Source organism: Hibiscus syriacus, unplaced genomic scaffold (assembly GCF_006381635.1).
Source record: "Hibiscus syriacus cultivar Baekdansim isolate YM2019G1 unplaced genomic scaffold, ASM638163v2 tig00116997_pilon, whole genome shotgun sequence".
In the NCBI taxonomy this organism is placed as follows: Eukaryota; Viridiplantae; Streptophyta; class Magnoliopsida; order Malvales; family Malvaceae; genus Hibiscus; species Hibiscus syriacus.
Genome location: NW_024063513.1, coordinates 4,436,767 through 4,455,187, shown reverse-complemented (window position 1 = coordinate 4,455,187; position 18,421 = coordinate 4,436,767). Strand labels below are relative to the sequence as shown.

Sequence of the window (18,421 nt, the reverse complement as noted above, 5' to 3'; positions counted from 1 at the left end):
TGAAACAAAAAATTATTCCCAAAATTATAATTAAATTGAAAAATATACCCTCTGCTTGATGTATTTCCAAATCTCCACTCTCCTCCTTTATCATCTCATTTCATTTTTCTTCCTTTTCAACCAAAGATTTCTTTTTTTTTTCTTTCATTACCCGATCAAGTAGCTCATTCCTAGTTTTTTCAATTTTTTTACAAGTTCAATCTGGGTTCACTGAATCTGGTAATGAAAAAAAAACAAATCTTTGGTTGAAAAGAAAAAATGCCACATCATGCATAAATATTAATAAAATAAACCATGATGATTAAATCATGAGCAATTCAAAAGTTGAGTGATTAAATTGAAAACTTTTAAAGTTTAGTGATCAAAATAGAATAACAAAAATAATAGGGATAGATTAAGTTATTTTCTTGAGTTAGAGGGCTAGATTGAGAGAAAAATATGATGTTTGTCTGCTTAACATGTCATGTCAACACAAAATAACGGAACCGTTGGTCAAAATACCACATTGAGTGTTTTTTTTTTTACTTGGAAGGCAACATTAGGTGTAAAAAAAAGTAGAGGGCCAAATTAAGTTTTTTTATTGTTTGGGTGTAAAAATAATATTAACTCCATCACTTGACACTATTTATAATGGAACATTTGGATGGACGATTGGATTAATTTTAATAGAAATAGAAATAATGATAAAGTTAAATATTACTAAAATAGAATAATATAACGATAAAATTAAAATCAGTGAAGGGAAGGGAAGGGTTGGGTTAAGATTTTTTTTTAAGACAAGTGCCACCAAACCAAAGGTAAACCCATGCACTTATGATTGTTGTAAGAAATATCCACATGAAAAATCCATCTGCCATTGCTTATCAACTTGCCTTAATAATGAATATTAGAATATAGTATATGACGGTGAGTTCGTTGTGGACTGGTGGTTGCTTTACATTTATTTTTGATGTGCCAATTAATCTGAACTGTCAAATTGTAAAGTCGCTGCTATTGTTCAAATCAAACGCAGATATCTTAAAAATACGACTAAGATATATATAGTTGATGAATCTGATTATCAGGGATAAATAGAGAAATTTATGTGTGAATTTAAGAATTTATATAAAAAAAATTTAGAAGATGTAAAATTATAAAATTTTAAGATGTGAAAAAACATACAATCAATAAAAATATAAAAAAATCTAAAATATAATTTAAAAAAAAAAAAAATTTAAGAGGTGCAATCGCACCGACCACCCGTTAGTCCATTTCTACTTATTATGATAAGATTGTCAAAACGAATAAGAAGCTTTATAGGTTTTGACCCAACTTTAAGTTTACACGTAAAACTAAGTTGGGTTTTGTCTAGTCTCATTGATCGAATTAAAATTTCTCTTATATTATTTCTCTTTCTTTTCTATACTTTATCTTGACTACTTAATTAACAATTAGTAGTTCAAAACTCAATTTTATTAGTTTTGTTGTTACATTTAACTTGTCTGTTTTATATATTTTTTTAAAAAAATACTCATGGTTTGTTAAAATAATATATATGATATTTACTTACTAACCCACCATTTTCACCTACTCTTCAACAACCGACTGTCACTAGAAATTGTATATTATAGGAACTTCGAAACTTTTTTTCTTTTCTTTTTGTTGGGTGAATCTTTCTTTTGAATATATAGAATGACAGGATTTTACGTTTACTGTATTGATTTTATACGTTTTAATGGTTTATTATTTAGTTTTTTAAAAAGTCAAATAATTTTATTTTTATTATTTATTTTTAAAAAAAGTCAAATACAATGTATTATCTTTTTAAAGATAACTCTTAATCATTTGACACTTGACGCTCATAATATTGATATTTTCGGTGCTTAAACTCGATACCTCAAGGAATAATAATAATTTTTTTTGTCACCGAAATCATTAGATTCGTACTATATATGTAATATACTAACTAATGTTTAAATTTGTTTTTTTTCTTATTTTAATAAAAATATAGAATTATAAGTTAAATTCAGATATTATCTACATATCATTAAAAAAATAAGTAATTATATTATTCAACTATTCTTACAAATTGCATGTTAGGTTTTATTTAAACGTGTCGAAATTTCACTCTTATTTAACTTGGTTCTCTATATGGTTTCTTTTTAATTATTAATGGTTCTTCGATAGCCTATACGATCTATAGTTCTGCGTAATCTTATTCCTTAGCGTGACGTATTAGGATTTATAGTTAACTTGAATTGGCGTATGATCCAACCGGTGTTAGCCTATGCAAATAACTATACGGAAGGCGTTTCGTTCATTTTTGTGCTTAATTGCAAGAGTTATTGTTTTGTTGTGATCTTAAAGTCCCAAAGAACACACGGAAAAGAAAGAAAGAATTAAATGTTCATATGGGACGAACACATAAACCACGTTAAGGGATGTGAATTTAAGAAGTTATGTTAAAAATTGTAGGACTTGCAGAGTTATAAAATTTTAGGAGTGCGAAATTAGATAATCAATAAAAAATACAAATAAAAATACCGCACTCAACCTCCTTGGTCTATCCCTGCACACCATCTACCTTTGTTTCAGCTGATTAAATTAAGGTCTTCTGCTTTTTATCTCATATCTAAAATAATTTGTTTATTTTTCAGTGAATTAGGATGTGAAAAATCGAAAATAATTATTAAGAAGAAAATCAATTTTCGTCTACCGATTTCACTTAACTTCTTGTAAAATACAATTCTGTTTAAAGCATTTAACATCTAAATACTAATTATTCTACTTTTCTGTTATTCTATAATTTTGCAAACTTTGCTCCTTTCTTTTGTAGCCTTTTCAATAACCTCATCATTCTTATATGTCTTTCCTACCATAAATATATTGAAATTGTCACACCCTTTCCCAACTTTTCTCCCCCTTAAAATTTCATTTTATTTACTCTACAAAACTTACATCGTAAGAAATCTTTCAAAGAAAAATGTCAAAATTTTTAAAAGGACCTTGTACAATTTATTTTATAAATTTAATCATTTTACTTTTTAAATGTATATCTTTATCCTAAGATCAATTTTTATTATTAATTTTTGTCAAATAATTTGACATGATTTAATTCATTAAAGCATATGACATTATGTGTACGCATTAATATTTTTTTGGTATATATTTATCAAACTGTACAAAAAATATACTATATGTTTTGTTACCTCGTGTTTTAAAAACATAAGCTACGTTAAATTATTTGAGAGAATACACATTTAAAAATAGTATGAAACAATCAACTTTAGTAATTAAGGGATTTGTTGTTACCCGTGAGGTGTCGAGTTTGAGTATCGCGTATGTCAAGGATATGAACACTCATTGTCAAAGGGTTAAGAGTATTTGAACATATATTATCTTGTATTCACCCCTAACTAGGGATGAAACCCGACGCAAACCCAACCAGAAAATTTTACATCCTCTACTCGACCCAACTTTTTGAGCTAAAATCCGAACCCGACCCGACTTGAAATAATATATTTATTAAAAATATTATTTTTATTGAATAAAAATAGGGATTTAATTGAAAAAATAATATATAGGGGGATATTAATGTAATTATCCCTAAATATATAAGGTAAAATTATTTTTTCTCGAGTTAGGTCGTGTATTTTTCACCCTACAACCGAATCTGACCCAACCTGAACACAATCTCTAAAAAAACCCGAACCGATTGGGTCGAGTTGGATTGGAACCCACCGGTTCGGGTCCTATGCCCATCCCTACCCCTAACTTATTAAAATAAATAAATAAAAATATTATAACTATTTTTTATAGAATCAACTAATTTTATTCAAAATAAGAAATATCTCAAATTATAATAAATATTTACAATCACAATCGTAAATTAAACACATAACTAGAAAAATTTCCTATAATAATTGAAACAAAACTAGCAGCTTAAGATCACATAAGGATCATACAATGAAAGATTAAATTTAACCAAGAAACTCGAAAAAAAATATATATACAAATAAATCTGATCGCATCGGCAAACGAACCACTAAAGGGAAACAAGCTATTGAAAGACCACAGACAAACTACAAATCAGATTCGAGCAATGTGAAAAGCTATCCACGAACGCATATCTGGTATCCAAATCCAATCTGAGGGTTCAAAGCAGAGAAAATCAATAAGATATCAGATAAGGGTCATCTTATTAGTCGTGGCGATGTCATATCAACCCTTGAAAAAAATGAAAAAAATGCTAAAGAACCGAATAACATGCCAAAAAGTATAAGAAAACATGCCATAAAGCATATGAAAACATACTGGCAGTCGACAACCAATCAGACTTATTGAAAATAAAAAACAAAAGAAAATAAAGATACGATATAGAAAGAAAAAGACATTAAAGAATACTGGCAGTCGACAACCAATAATAAAGTTTGTATTGTCACTGATTAATAAAGACTAAAAAAAAAGATATGAGCGGCACACCAATAAAAGAAAATTAAGTTTTTTTTAATCCAAGTACTTTTAACTATAAAAAATATTATAACTAATTAAATTGTAGAGAGACTATATTTGTCCATAACACATAATACGAGGACCTTTAATACAATTGAACGTAAAGGAAATAACTTTAAAAATTAAAAAAAGAGGATATACACCTTGGTTCTTTCTTGTAAGATATCATGGTCCTCTCCTTTTGCCTTTTCCCATTAGACGATGAAAAAATAAATAAAAAGGTGTTAAGAAATGTATGATAAAAGAGAGAGATAAATGAGAGAGAAAGAAACCCAAAATAGAACTCAAATCAACTAATAGTATGCAAATATATAATTTCTTTTCCTTATGAAGGAACCACGTGATTGCTTCATATTTCTACCACTCCCAACTACCAGTGCATCACAACTTCATATGTGTCTAAGTTGAATTGCAGATGAACTTCATCATAACCCATACGCACATAAGCACTTGAAAAAATGTTAATGATTATGGCAAATATATACTCAATGTTGTGGGAAAACATTTCATTTTTTAAATGTAGTAAATTATTACCCAAAAAAATTCTAAAAAATGATCATTGAAATTATGGTGAAGTCAAGGCCTCGTATTAATGTTTACATACAAGATTATCTCATAAAATTGTTTAGTAATATAAAACATAATTTTAATTAATTTTCAATCTAATTTATTTCTTTTCTAAAGAAGATTGCTTTGCTAAAAGCGTCATGACAACCTTAGCTAAACCCAGTTTTGTCTGATTTAAAGGGTCCATATTCTTAAAGATTAACTAATAAAATAATAGCATGGTGCTTATGAAATTCCCCTTTATTCCCGTCCATAATAACTGCTTTTCTGAGTAACAAAGACAACAAAAGCTTTTGATTTTTCCCCAGTTTAAATATCAGTGAATTGATTTTCGAATAAAAATCTTAAATAAAATACAGATCATATTATATTTATTAAATGTCTTGCATATATCATGCTATATGGTGCGCGGCACAAATTCATTCATATGCAGTTATAATTATAAAACTAGACTTTCCACAACTTTCCAAGAACTAGTAAAACCGAAAGTGGATTATCTTGCCCAATAAGATTCTAGCTTGATGCTAAAAATTGTTGTTAGGGAGAGGTCACTTTCCTCGCTACCCAAAATTCCATTTTAAACAATATTTTTTGGTTAAAATTAAAAAAATATATATCATATTTTTCGCATTTATACTTCACCACTTAATATTATCTCATTCAACAATGTAATATTATACTTTAACACTTATATCTCTCTTCCAAAAAAACATGTAAAATCAAAAACTGAAAAACATATAACTTTACTACTCAAGCATTTGAATCCTTGTCTGTTACTGAATAATAGCAGGATTTAATTATTGTACCTAGAGTCTAAAGATTACAAATTACTATTTAAAAAATAATAACATTTCACGAGAAAGGGTTATTTTGAAAATTTGAAGAAGTTTGGAGTCAAATACATTAAATGCATTTCACTTATTTCAACTCTTAAAATTGTATATATAAAGACACATAGAACCAGAATAAAAAATAATTCATAATAATTAACTAATATTATTGATGACGATAAGAATACTAATAATAAAAAAAGAGTAAGGGAGTAGCAGACAACTTACATAGCTCACAAACTTCACAAAAATACTCATAATCAAATGACTGTAGGAGTTTGACTTTTACTGATCGAGCGAAGCTACTCCTATAATAACTCAGCTCAGCGTAGCTTAGCTGATTTTTTATATAGATATTGCCAAGGAATCCTTTTATATTTATTTTATTAAATTTAAAATATTACTCAATTGAACCATTCAATTTTTTATTTCATCAATAAAAACGTGATAGAGTATTATTGCATCTGTGACTGTAACTACTTTTAATTTTTTATTAGACTTGAATCGAAAGGAAAAATAAAAATATATTGATTGGACACGTAATTTTATATTAATGTACGTATCAACTATCTATAACCTTCGTTAAAAGATATCCCTTAAATGAGCGGATTTGATTTGTAGAAGCTTGTAATATGTCAGCTTACTAAAAATTATTTTAAAAATACAAAAATGATGTTATATTAAAGTCTTATTTTAAATGTACAAGTTGTCCCATTTTAGCGACATCTTCATTGAGATTAACCAAGAATTAAATGGATCTCATTTAGATTTCTAATTACCTTTAATGATTTGATAAAACCTGAAGTTAAATCGTCCATTTTACCAAGATTCAATATCTACTACAGTGAAACAAAAATAACTGTAGCCAATTGGTTTAAGCCAGCCAACCAGCCAGCTGGAGCCAGTAGCATTATATAAACTGAAAATACCGTTGGGGAGCTCAATTCAAGCATTCAACATCTTAAAGTTAGTTGGGTTTTTTCACATTTGCATTTCTAACAGTCAACTCCTACCGGCCTTTTTATCCTCTTCTTCTCCTTCAAAACTCTAACTATGGCAGAAATTCTCAATAATTATTTTTATCCTTCAGAACAAATAAAAATATATATATGAAAAAGTGATGCTCGAGTTCATTTTTGTTTTATATCCTTAAAATCCATGAGACCCCACATTTAATTCCTCCATCTCCCCTTTCTCTCTGCACCTTAAATCAACCATTTCATCAGCTAAACCAAAATCTCACATTGCCATGGGCGTCGTCGACATGACTAACCCACCCACCAAAGATTTCTTTGCTTCTCCCGCTCTCTCCCTTAGCCTTGTAAGTAATTTTAACCCCATTTTTTTTCCATATCATGCAGATATCTCATATAATGATGTTTCTGCTTTATGTCTGTGTTTTATAAAGGCCGGGATATTCCGGGATGCCGGTGCGACGGCGGAAGCAGCTGCTAGTATGGAGGTGGAGGAAGGAGATGAAGGAAGTGGCGGCGGCGGAGAAGGAGGAGTATCAGGTAATAAAAAGGATGACACAGTGGAAATCAGTAGTGAGAACTCGGGTCCTGCAAGATCAAGATCCGAAGATGACTTTCACAACGATGACGACGACGACGATGCTGATAAAACCCAAAAGAAGAAGAGAAAGAAGTATCACCGTCACACGGTGGACCAAATCAGAGAAATGGAAGCGTAAATCTCCCATTTCATTTCTCTATTTCCCTTTTTTATGCAATTTACGTCTCAAAAACTTGAATGCAATGATATTTCGTAAATTTGAAATATTAGTTGCAATCAATATTAAGTTACTTCGGGTAATTTCAATTCGAAGTTCGTCAAACTGTTTTAATTACAGTAAAATTTATATATATGCCAAACTCTCATGTAAGTACATACACTACCATGCATGGAGCAGTTATTTGAGAAATATTTTTAATACTGAAAAAAGTTAGTGATATGCTTACAGAAGAAAACAAGATTATAAAGTTAAAGATGACCCGAAATTTTATGGTGACTTTAGTTACCTTTTCTACCTTTGTTTTTACTCGAAAGACATGCACCAAAAGCCGTATTCTTTGTTTTCTAGTTTTTCTTTTTCTTTTTCTTTTTCATGGCTGAAATAATGTTTCTCCTGTTCTCTAATTGCTTGACATTAATTGCTATCCACGTATGATCAAAGTTTATGATGGGATTTGTTGTTTTTATGTCTTTAACAAATTAAAAAGATATGTTGTTGATTTGTATGAAGATGAAATACGTATAACAAACCTTTTCAGGCTGTTTAAGGAATCACCCCATCCAGATGAGCAGCAAAGGCAGCAATTGAGTAAACAATTAGGCCTTGCTCCAAGGCAAGTCAAGTTCTGGTTTCAAAATCGTCGAACACAAATTAAAGTAATCCCAGTTATTCTCTTTTCAAGTTTTCATTTCTTAACTTCGGTTAAAATCAGAGTATTTGAATTTTGTGAATCATCTTTGCTGGTGGTAATGGAGTAGCCGATTTGCAGGCTATACAAGAGCGCCATGAAAATTCATTGTTGAAGCAAGAGATGGAGAAGCTCAGGGAGGAAAACAAAGCCATGAGGGAGATTATAAACAAAGCTTGTTGCATCAACTGTGGCATGGCTACCACTACCAAAGACGGTTCCATTATAGCTGAAGAACAACAACTACGTATCGAGAATGCTAAACTCAAAGCCGAGGTCTAGAGACCTATCGATAAAAAAATCTCTCTTTGCTTTCTCCCTTGAAAAATCTTTATTTAATGTTTACATACATTCGATTTCAAAACATTTGCAGGTAGAAAAACTAAGAAGAGTAATAGGAAAATACCCTTTAGGTGCATCAGCGACCGGTTCATGTTCAGCTGAAAATGACCAAGAAAACAGGAGCTCATTGGATTTTTACACTGGGATTTTCGGGCTCGAGAAGTCGAGAATCATGGAGATTGTAAACCAAGCCATGGAAGAGTTGCAGAAGATGGCTACCGCGGGTGAACCGCTGTGGGTTCGAAGCGTCGAGACGGGACGAGAGATACTTAACTACGATGAGTATGTCAAAGTGTTCTCCGTTGAAAATTCAAGCAATGAGAGGCTAAAAAGATCAATTGAGGCCTCTAGAGAGACTGGGGTTGTTTTTGTTGATCTCCCAAGGCTGGTTCAAAGCTTCATGGATGCCGTAAGGAATAAATATTCATGTGTAGAATCCATTTCCATAGTTGACAGTAATTTTATTTTTGTTTTTATTTCTGTTTGTGTCAATAGAATCAATGGAAGGAAATGTTCTCATGCATAATCTCTAAGGCGGCTACTGTTGATATGATTTGCCATGGCGAAGCTCCAAATAAAAATGGTGCTGTACAGTTGGTAAGTTGCCTTTGTCTGTCCGCAGTTCATGTGTTAAGTGTCCCTTTTGTGTGCTATTATTTTATATTTTTTAGGGCAATCGTACGAAGTGCTTTTCAAGGTAACGTGGAGTGGACTAGCTGTTATTTAACACTGAAACGAAAATATAATGTCTATTGAAAAATTTCTGTGTATATTTTAATATTGTTGTTCAATAAAAATGCGTTTTGGTAAATGATCAATCAAAATATTAATGCATAACGTTCATCCCTTTCTTATATAATAATATTTTATTTATTATATTAAATAAACTGCAATGAGATTATTAAGCGTTCATCGTTAAATGATTTAGAGTGTTTAGAATAAATATTATTTTATAATCACCTTAATTTAATAAAAAAATAAAATAAGCCTTTTTCTTTTCTTTTTTATGTCTCTACCCGAATAAACTCAGCGGAAGGTCAAAGCCATTGTACACCGGCTCTTCTCGTAATTAGCTATTTGTCTCGGTAATTAGATAGTCCAAAAAAATAATGATAATTTAGTCATTTTCTTAATTTTGAATTCTAAATTTAATTCAATTTATTAATAGAATTATTATGCTTAAAGATTATAATTAATAAAATTCAAATTAGACTGGAACCTTCTTTGTAAACAAAAAACATAATTTCTTAATTAAGTTTTAGACCTTGTATTAATGGTTTGGTACTCTGAATTAAGCAGATGTTTGCTGAGCTGCAAATGCTAACGCCCTTAGTACCTACCAGAGAAGTTTACTTTGTCCGGTATTGCAAGCAACTGAGTGCTGAAGGATGGGCAGTGGTCGATGTTTCTATTGACAAAGTTGAAGAAAATATTGATGCGTCCTTAGTAAAATGCAGAAAGCGTCCATCAGGTTGCATCATCCAAGATAAATCCAATGGCCATTGCAAGGTGTGTGCATATATATATGGGGCAAAATCCGTTCATACAATCAGTATAAAATTAAGAGTTTTATACCTCGGATCATTGAACGAGAGAAATCAAAGACTGAGATTAACAATAGTAAATGATAAAATATTCACTAAGAAAATAGTTAATCTCAACCTTTAATTTTCCTAAATCCAACGATCCTAAAAAGTTTAAAACTAAAAAATTTTGTAAGTGAATCATAACCTTATATATATATTGTGTGTGGGAAATTTTGACGATTTTCCAAAAAGTTTAGAACTTTATGTCTTGTTAAAACCATATGAACTGATATAATTTCATTTTGATAACAAGCTTAAGAACATTTTTTTTTTAATTTCAGGTGATTTGGGTGGAACACCTTGAGTGCCAGAAAAGTAATGTTCATACATTGTACCGTACCATTTTTAGCAATGGCTTGGTCTTTGGTGCGAGGCATTGGATGGCAACATTGCAACATCAGTGTGAAAGGCTCGTTTTCTTCATGGCAACCAATGTTCCTACTAAGGATTCAACTGGTAAGCTTAAATTTTGTCCATTTTGTTAAACAATATGCATGTTCTTTTTTTTGGTGAGCAAAGAAAATTTTCTGACTAATGCTTGTTATTAAAATTTTAGGTGTTGCGACACTGGCTGGGAGGAAGAGCATTTTGAAATTGGCCCAGAGAATGACATGGAGTTTCTGTCATGCAATTGGAGCATCGAGTTATCATACCTGGAATAAAGTCACCAGCAAAACCGGGGAAGACATTAGAGTTTCTTCCAGGAAAAACTTGAATGACCCTGGCGAACCTCTTGGGGTCATCGTCTGTGCTGTTTCTTCCGTTTGGTTGCCCGTCTCTCCGACTATTTTATTTGATTTCTTGCGAGATGAATCTCGTCGCAATGAGGTACTTTATCAATTAGAATAATAAAAAAACAAGTACTGTTGTGAATACTCATTTAACGATCTTTCCTCTGCAAACTTTAGTGGGACATCGTGTCAACCGGAGGTCCAGTGCAGTCCATCGTAAACTTGGCCAAAGGGAAAGATCGTGGCAATGCAGTAACAATTCAAGTACTTTCTTTAGGCATTGTTTCCCCCCTCTGAATCATATATAGCATTCTAAGTTGCACCATACTTTCTGTTCAGACAATGAAGTCGAAAGAGAACAGCATGTGGTTTCTCCAAGATAGCTGCACAAATGCTTTTGAATCCATGGTGGTCTTTGCTCCTGTGGACATAACTGGTATACAGTCGGTGATCACAGGATGCGACTCCAGCAACATGGCCATACTACCTTCAGGGTTCTCCATTCTTCCTGACGGGCTCGAGTCAAGGCCATTAGTGATCACTTCTAGGCACAAGAAGAGAAATGATACTGGAGGATCCTTGCTTACAATAGCTTTTCAAATCCTAACAAACAGCTCCCCAACTGCTAAATTAACCATGGAATCAGTGGAATCTGTCAACACAAATAATATCTTGCACATTGCGTAATATTAAGACAAACTTGCAATGTGAAGATGGCTGATCAAACTACCCTTCCTGGTTAGGTAGATATTAACTGTAAAAGTCATAGTTTTATTTTTTCTCTTTTCACCCCCACAACTTAGAGGTTTAAGCAGATAACCTATTTTTGTTATGTGGGTTTGTTTCTATTCCTTCTTTGGTTAAGCACAGATGGTTTGGACTTCAGGCATATTTATGGAGGGGCAAGTGGATTGACAGAGTTGGATTTCAAAATCATTTTAGATCTAAGAGAGTGAAATATTCCTGATGTATATAATTACTGTTCATTTATGCAATATTGCGGCTTTCTTTATTGCTTTACCAACTTCTTAGCCCGGAAATGTGTTGAATTATCCACTGGTTTTTACAATGGATTTATGCTAAAATGCATCTCACAGATTGCCAAAGACGCCGCAGTTACAAAGCAATACGCATTACTTAGGACTCAGTGCCAACAAACAAAAACTAAGACCTTTGAAGTTTGAACCATCATGGAGATGCTTACAGTAAGGTTTATTAGGACTACATTTTTTGTATGATCACTTAGAAAGTTTGGCACTTCCAGTTTTCATCACCGATATGAGATAGTATTGTTGGACAAGTCGGGTCGGGTTGGTTTCGGGCAAACAGTAACCCTCAAATATCCCCTCTCCTATTAATAAATTGTCAATCGTGTGATATCTTTGCATTGCTGCTTAAGTTCTCAGACCAAAACAAGAACAGAACAACTCCGTTGCAGCTTAGCTTGATGATCATTGCGATCCAAGTAAACCAATTCTAAGATAATTCATCCTTAAAGCAACACACATTATAGTACTACCATAAATTATGTCATTCACAATTTAATCACTTCCTTCGATAGTCTCTCAATCCAGGTTTTTATCACTAAAAACATCAACTTATTCATTAATTACGAAACGAAACCCAATTCAAATATACCAATCAAGATTAGAACAGAGAACAGGGGTCATGACAAACTCAAAAAGCAAGCCACATCCTTGAAAAACAACAATTGTTACATTAAGAAAAAACAGTTTTTGAAACTGTGAAAACACTTGCAAAAGATTATAAGTTTACCCAACACAAAAGAAGCCCACGCCAAAGGCTTTAATACTAAGCTTGCTGCTCTTGAGGCTGTTGAGATTCCAATGGAATCCCAAGCTCCCCCTTTTCCTCCTTCTCCTGTTTCCCAATCCTACTTGGTACAGGCACCGCAATGAAAGTCTTGGTCTTGCTAATCGGCCTGCTCTTTTCAAGCTGCACATAGTCACCAACTTTGAATTGGTTATCTGGGTCATGAGCCTGGAACTTCTTCTTCATCCTAACACGCCTCTTGTATTTTGGATGAGGGGCTAAACGCACCACTTCCACCGACACTGTCTTGTCGTTTGTAGCACAAATCACCCTACCTTGCAAGGATTTCATTGCCCTGATTGGGGGGAGAAAAGCCGGGGATTTGAGGGGTTGCTGAGAGAGAGTAGAATCGGGTTTTGAGAGGTGAGAGAGGGAAGTTGAGCCATGGAGAAATGGGGATGAAAGCTTGAGAGATTGGAGAGAAGAAGTTATCCACATTATGGAGTGTAGTCTTCGGAGCTGGAGAAGCAGCAGCTGATAAGGACTTGCGAGTTCTTCTATTCTGTGTGTTATGTATCAGACATATGGGTTGGGTTTAGGAGTTGAAAATTTTCATGGACCTACTCATGGCTGTCTTACGGCCACTCCTAAGCCTGGTCCAGTTCTAGGTTGATTCAATCATAAAAAAAGATTTTATTTTATTTTATTTAATGCTTGAATTTTAATCTTTGATTCGATTATTATGCTTGTATAAAAAATATTTTAATATTTTTTTTAAATAAACATATTGATTATCCAAATAAATTTATTAGCTAAAATTATGAATGTTCATCAATGGATACTACTAAGTGCTAGTGGGTGATGAAAATTTGCTAGGGATATTAAAAATGATTATAAGTTTTAATTGAATTAATAATATTATTTAATAACTATAAAATAAAATAAATAATCTGATAACAGAAATATAGAAATATTCAAATTGAATATTATGGAAATAGTATAATTTTTCTAAAATAGAATGATATGACAGGGCTTATTAATTGGATTTTTGAGGCGATGAACATGGCCCATCAGTTTTTTGAAGATCATAAAACGGATAGGCTTATCTAAGTTCGGCCCACGTGTCACGATCTAAATGGAAATTCATATCTCTATAGGAAAAGTCGAATTTACCACGTGTCCATTTGAGATCAACTGCAAAGATCAAAAACCCGAACAGCCACTGCCAACTGAAAGAGAAAGCAGTTAGGATAGGAAGAAGCAAAAATAAAGGCAATGGCTTCTCTTGCAACCTTAGCTGCAGTTCAACCAACGACCGTCAAGGGCCTTGGTGGAAGCTCTCTCAATGGAATCAACCTCTTGGTCAAGCCAGCTCGCCAGAGTTTCAAGCCCAAAAACTACAGGTGCTACCAACCTTAATTTCTTACTTGCAAATCAATACTGTTTAATTTCAACATATTTATACAGATTAAAAAAAAACGTCTTTATTTTTCTTATGTAATAGGGCCAGTTCTGTGGTTGCAAAGTATGGTGATAAGAGTGTGTACTTTGATTTGGAGGATATTGGCAACACAACTGGGCAATGGGACTTGTACGGGTCTGATGCACCTTCACCATACAACCCACTCCAGGTTTCACCTTTGGCCCTCATTTTGTATTTGAGAAAGATTTGCAGAGTACTTATACACAGGCTATTCTCTAAAATTTGGTTTCTTTCTTGCTATTAGTTTGTTGATATGTTAATTTCCTCTTTTTTTTCTGAGAGAAACATGGAAACACTGAAGGCAATGGTTAGGACAGTTAGGTTTGCAACTGAATTATGATGTTGAATGAAATCTGATGTCGCCAGGTAGCTTTTAGATCGAATCAACTAACAGTTTGCACGAATGTTTGGAATTGCAGAGCAAGTTCTTTGAGACATTTGCAGCTCCATTTACCAAGAGAGGACTGTTGCTCAAGTTCCTCATCCTGGGAGGCGGTACCCTCGGTCTTTACCTCAGCGCCACTGCTTCCGATGACCTGCTACCGATCAAGAAAGGTCCACAACTTCCACCAAAGCCCGGGCCCCGTGGCAAGATCTAATTCACTGCAACTTTTTTAAGCTTTTCATTGTATGTACCTTGTTTCAGTTTTCAAACATGTAATCCTAAAATGCAACCTTCATTATCGATCCAATGACATTTGTTTCACGCTTAACTGGTGCATTGCTTTCCGTCTTGAAATCTCTGCTCTTTGACATTGATCCTTTCCCTTTCTGATTACAAATAAGAACTGCTAATGAATAACTAATAGTCTAACAGTATGTCCATTGCCATTGCAATTAACAAATGCGGAAATGCCTAATTCTCTGGACAATTTGTTTATTTTGTAAGCTGATTTCTTGTAATAGATCAGAAAGCAGATCTACTGAGTGAGTGGTACACTGTTTAATAATCTGGGAAATGTTGCCAAAATTTACAATGTCACAAGAAAATAGAATAAATAACCATTAAGAAACATGAATTCTTTCAATGGATATTAAACAAGAAACCCTTTTGCTGGTTTCTAAAGGTATTAATATATGGAATGACTTTAAAGTACATAGTTTTAGTTTACTTCCCTATTTACAAAAGGAAGTCATAGAAATACAAAATGAAACTTACGGCCTACTTTAATCCCATCTAGGTCGAAACACCTTTGTGATTGGTCAGGCTTTCTCACACTTAATATTCCTATATCTATAACACTCTATCTCTCTATATCTCTATCTGCTTCTGATTTCCATTGCATACTCCGTTAATGGCGTGCTGTAGGGCTTCGTACTCCACCCAAGCTCTCAACATAGGAGACCTTGTTTGTCACTACGTTTAGTTTTTGCCCGTTTCCATTATCTTTATATATTCTGCTGCCTTTCATCAGAGTCGTTTTGATCTAAACTCCAAGTAAGTAAATCTGAGAGGATCTTTGCGCTCATTGCAGATGTATCGAAACTTGGACTTGTAGTCACTGAACTAGGCTGGCTTTCATCCTTTAAACTGCTCCGTTTGCATGGTTGTGTATTTGGATTTTGGGTCATGTTATCGGCATGGAGGACATCTTCGATTCTAGACAAGACTGTAAAGGCCAAGCTCTCCAGTATTCTTGAATAACTTGAGTTACCACCAATGTCACAGGATACTAAGAAAAAGCAATAGTACATGACAATGATTGCAGCACTCAAATGAAGAGGGTCATTCCGACATGTCATAAAGTTTCTATCTATCTGCAGTTCTGCACAAATGACTTACCCGGTTGTATTGGATCTTGCTGATGTCTAGTGAGGATTGAGGCAACCCCGGGAACCGATGTTTGATGATGAGCAAGATGGTCTCAGCTCTCTCCTCGAATTGTTCTCTCTTCTCAAAGCTAACAGCAGAACCCCAAGCTGATTTTCCATCCTTTTGGGTCATCTTCCTCTTCCATATGACTATAGATGCCTCAAGTCTATTCTTGAGGTCTATAATCTTGTGCTCGGATGATAAGTCCATAGAGGAGAAAAATTGATCAGGATCAAAGAATTCAACCGTGATGCTCCTATAAACCGCATCACCGAGACTAACTCTCCCATTCTAAGAAAACATCAATAAAGTGTGACGGTGAAGGGATTATGGTAGCATATTTTGATGCAACTATGTATTATACTAGAAGAGCGCAAGGCTTTTAACCTTGTGGTCGTGGGATCGAGTCCCACGGTGGGCAATTCATAATTCTGACTGCCGGAGGTCTTCCACGGAAGCTGCTCTCAACATGGCATTGGAGGCAGCCTACTACCTTACCTCCCCTCACCCCGGCGTTGGAGGCAGCCTACTACCTTACCTCCCCTCACCCCATTACATATGGGAATAGGGTCAGCTAATTATGTATTATACTAGAAAAAATTTCAAGCTTTACCTTTGGGAGGGCTTCAATGTAGTTTTCAGGGACCTCAATTTCTGAGAGAACTTGAGCATTTATTGACATTGCTGCTTTAAGCACTTGAGTCACAGATTCCTTTTGGCTCTGCAGATTTTTTCTGCACTTATCTGATAGTCCATCTTGGGGAACTTTAACAGTAGGCAGCCACCATTTATCATCTTTTCTCTTGTTTTTACCCTAGTCTGGAGCATCTTTTGACAAATAATAGAATTCATTTTGATCCTTGAAGTTATCTAGACTTTCCTGACCATTGCAAGTTATCATTAAATCAGGAACTAGCCTGTTGCTTAATTATAGTAACAGAGAAATTATAGCTCAAATTAGCTGAAAAAACATATATAAACGTATCCATATCCTTACAATCAGCATCGTGTCAAGTTTTCGCAGGGCTGGAATGTTCATATGGAGATCTATTCGTTGCTTTGTGACCATTATCTGCAAAAATAAGAAGCGAAAAGAAATTGCATGCATATTGAATATGTATACAGATATATCGCCTTGTAATTGCTCCGATGCAGGTAAAGGAAGAGAGCGAGAGATCAGAAACCTCCATGTTTGTTCCATCCTTGCTCTTCTGTTGGGATGGAACAAGTTCAACAACGTGATCAGCTACAGACAATAGCCAATCTATTTCCTTTCTCCACCTTGCTTTCCTGTCAGGTTTCATCGGCTCTAAGCGCGATTGTTCGCCAAACACGGAAGCTGAAAGCCATTTGGAACCGAAAATCGGATAAATTAATTCTCCATTAAGTCATCATATAGGAGAGAGTGGAAGAAGAAATACCAGCAAGGTTCGTAAAGGCGTTTGACAGTGCTAAAGCTGATGAAACTCCCTTTCCTCCACCAGACATCCTCACCCAAGAGTAATTTTGCAAACTTTTCCTTCATCTGCTCCATATCTGCATTAAAAATCAATGCAGAAGGAACTTAGAGATACATATGTCACCCAGTGGCCACTTGTACCGTAAACACACATTATATATATGAAACTTACCAGTTAATAACTGTTTTTCTCTGATTTGGAATGCAGCAATTACTTCTTCCATTGTAAGATTCATCTTGGGACACTCTTCGCTTGAAGGTTTAGATCCCTCATTGGAGCCCATCTCGTCAACTTTACACGCACTGTCAATGCTTAAACTCTTGGCATGTGTTGCTTTGTTCTCATTTGCAGACCTTAAACTAATCAAATGAGACCAAAGATTGTCTTGTTCTTTAACCATGTTCAATGGTTTTCTGTTCTGAGTTTCAACAAGAACTTGAGGCCAAAAAAAAAAAAGGAAAGGCACAGAACAAGTAGCGAAAGTGGGAAAAAACAAGAAAAGAACTAAGAGTCCCCTCTTCGAAACGATTTTAGGGACAGAGTAGGTTTGTTGGAGAATTTACAAGTGCGGGATGTGATTGTTTCGTTGATTTTTTCCATTTATGAACAACGGATTGAACGTGGGGCGTATGTGTTTGAGACCCAGTGGGGTGTTGGGTTAAAGGGAGAGAACAGATTTAGATTATTCTATATATGTTGAAGGTTCAAGTTTCGTTTGATTTATGTAAGGTGAGTGAATTGGATGGTTCATTTTCAATTTCAAAGTCAAAAGCCTGCAAAAAACGAGGAAGGATACAACAGAACGCAAGCGTTCACGTATGCATATTACTCTAATATTAGAACAAACCCCACCGAGGCCACATGGATGGTTTTGATGGGCTGAAACTTAATGGGACGGTTGAAGAAGGAATAATTCCCTAAA

General features: G+C 33.9%; 3 protein-coding genes and 1 pseudogene across 3 annotated transcripts; 2 read left to right on the top strand and 2 right to left on the bottom strand.

Annotated features, from left to right (window-relative positions):
- The first annotated feature begins 7,012 nt into the window (after positions 1-7,012).
- LOC120193981 (homeobox-leucine zipper protein GLABRA 2-like) lies at positions 7,013-11,994 on the top strand. The gene is given in 12 exon segments (XM_039196390.1): positions 7,013-7,209; positions 7,297-7,577; positions 8,162-8,279; positions 8,393-8,587; positions 8,685-9,062; positions 9,149-9,250; positions 9,953-10,162; positions 10,521-10,695; positions 10,796-11,067; positions 11,148-11,234; positions 11,310-11,627; positions 11,629-11,994. Coding segments are annotated over 12 exon segments (2,271 nt in total). The 5' UTR covers positions 7,013-7,137; the 3' UTR covers positions 11,692-11,994.
- Positions 11,995-12,640: 646 nt separating this feature from the next.
- Positions 12,641-13,299, bottom strand: LOC120193989 (30S ribosomal protein S17, chloroplastic-like). The gene has a single exon (XM_039196396.1). The coding sequence runs from the start codon at positions 13,239-13,241 to the stop codon at positions 12,783-12,785; it is 459 nt and encodes a 152-aa protein (XP_039052327.1). The 5' UTR covers positions 13,242-13,299; the 3' UTR covers positions 12,641-12,782.
- A 653-nt stretch (positions 13,300-13,952) lies between these two features.
- LOC120193990 (photosystem I reaction center subunit VI, chloroplastic-like) lies at positions 13,953-14,938 on the top strand. Its single transcript, XM_039196397.1, has 3 exons — positions 13,953-14,146; positions 14,248-14,374; positions 14,646-14,938. The coding sequence occupies exons 1-3, from the start codon at positions 14,019-14,021 to the stop codon at positions 14,823-14,825; spliced, it is 435 nt and encodes a 144-aa protein (XP_039052328.1). The 5' UTR covers positions 13,953-14,018; the 3' UTR covers positions 14,826-14,938.
- A 496-nt stretch (positions 14,939-15,434) lies between these two features.
- Positions 15,435-17,573, bottom strand: LOC120193984 (annotated as a pseudogene).
- Positions 17,574-18,421: the final 848 nt, after the last annotated feature.

Coding starts and splice junctions, on each gene's coding strand:
- LOC120193989 (XM_039196396.1), bottom strand. CDS start 13,241: ATGTGGATAACTTCTTCTCTCCAATCTCTCAAGCTTTCATCCCCATTT.
- LOC120193990 (XM_039196397.1), top strand. CDS start 14,019: ATGGCTTCTCTTGCAACCTTAGCTGCAGTTCAACCAACGACCGTCAAG. Junction 14,147..14,247: donor TTCAAGCCCAAAAACTACAG/GTGCTACCAACC, acceptor CTTATGTAATAG/GGCCAGTTCTGTGGTTGCAA. Junction 14,375..14,645: donor CACCATACAACCCACTCCAG/GTTTCACCTTTG, acceptor TTGGAATTGCAG/AGCAAGTTCTTTGAGACATT.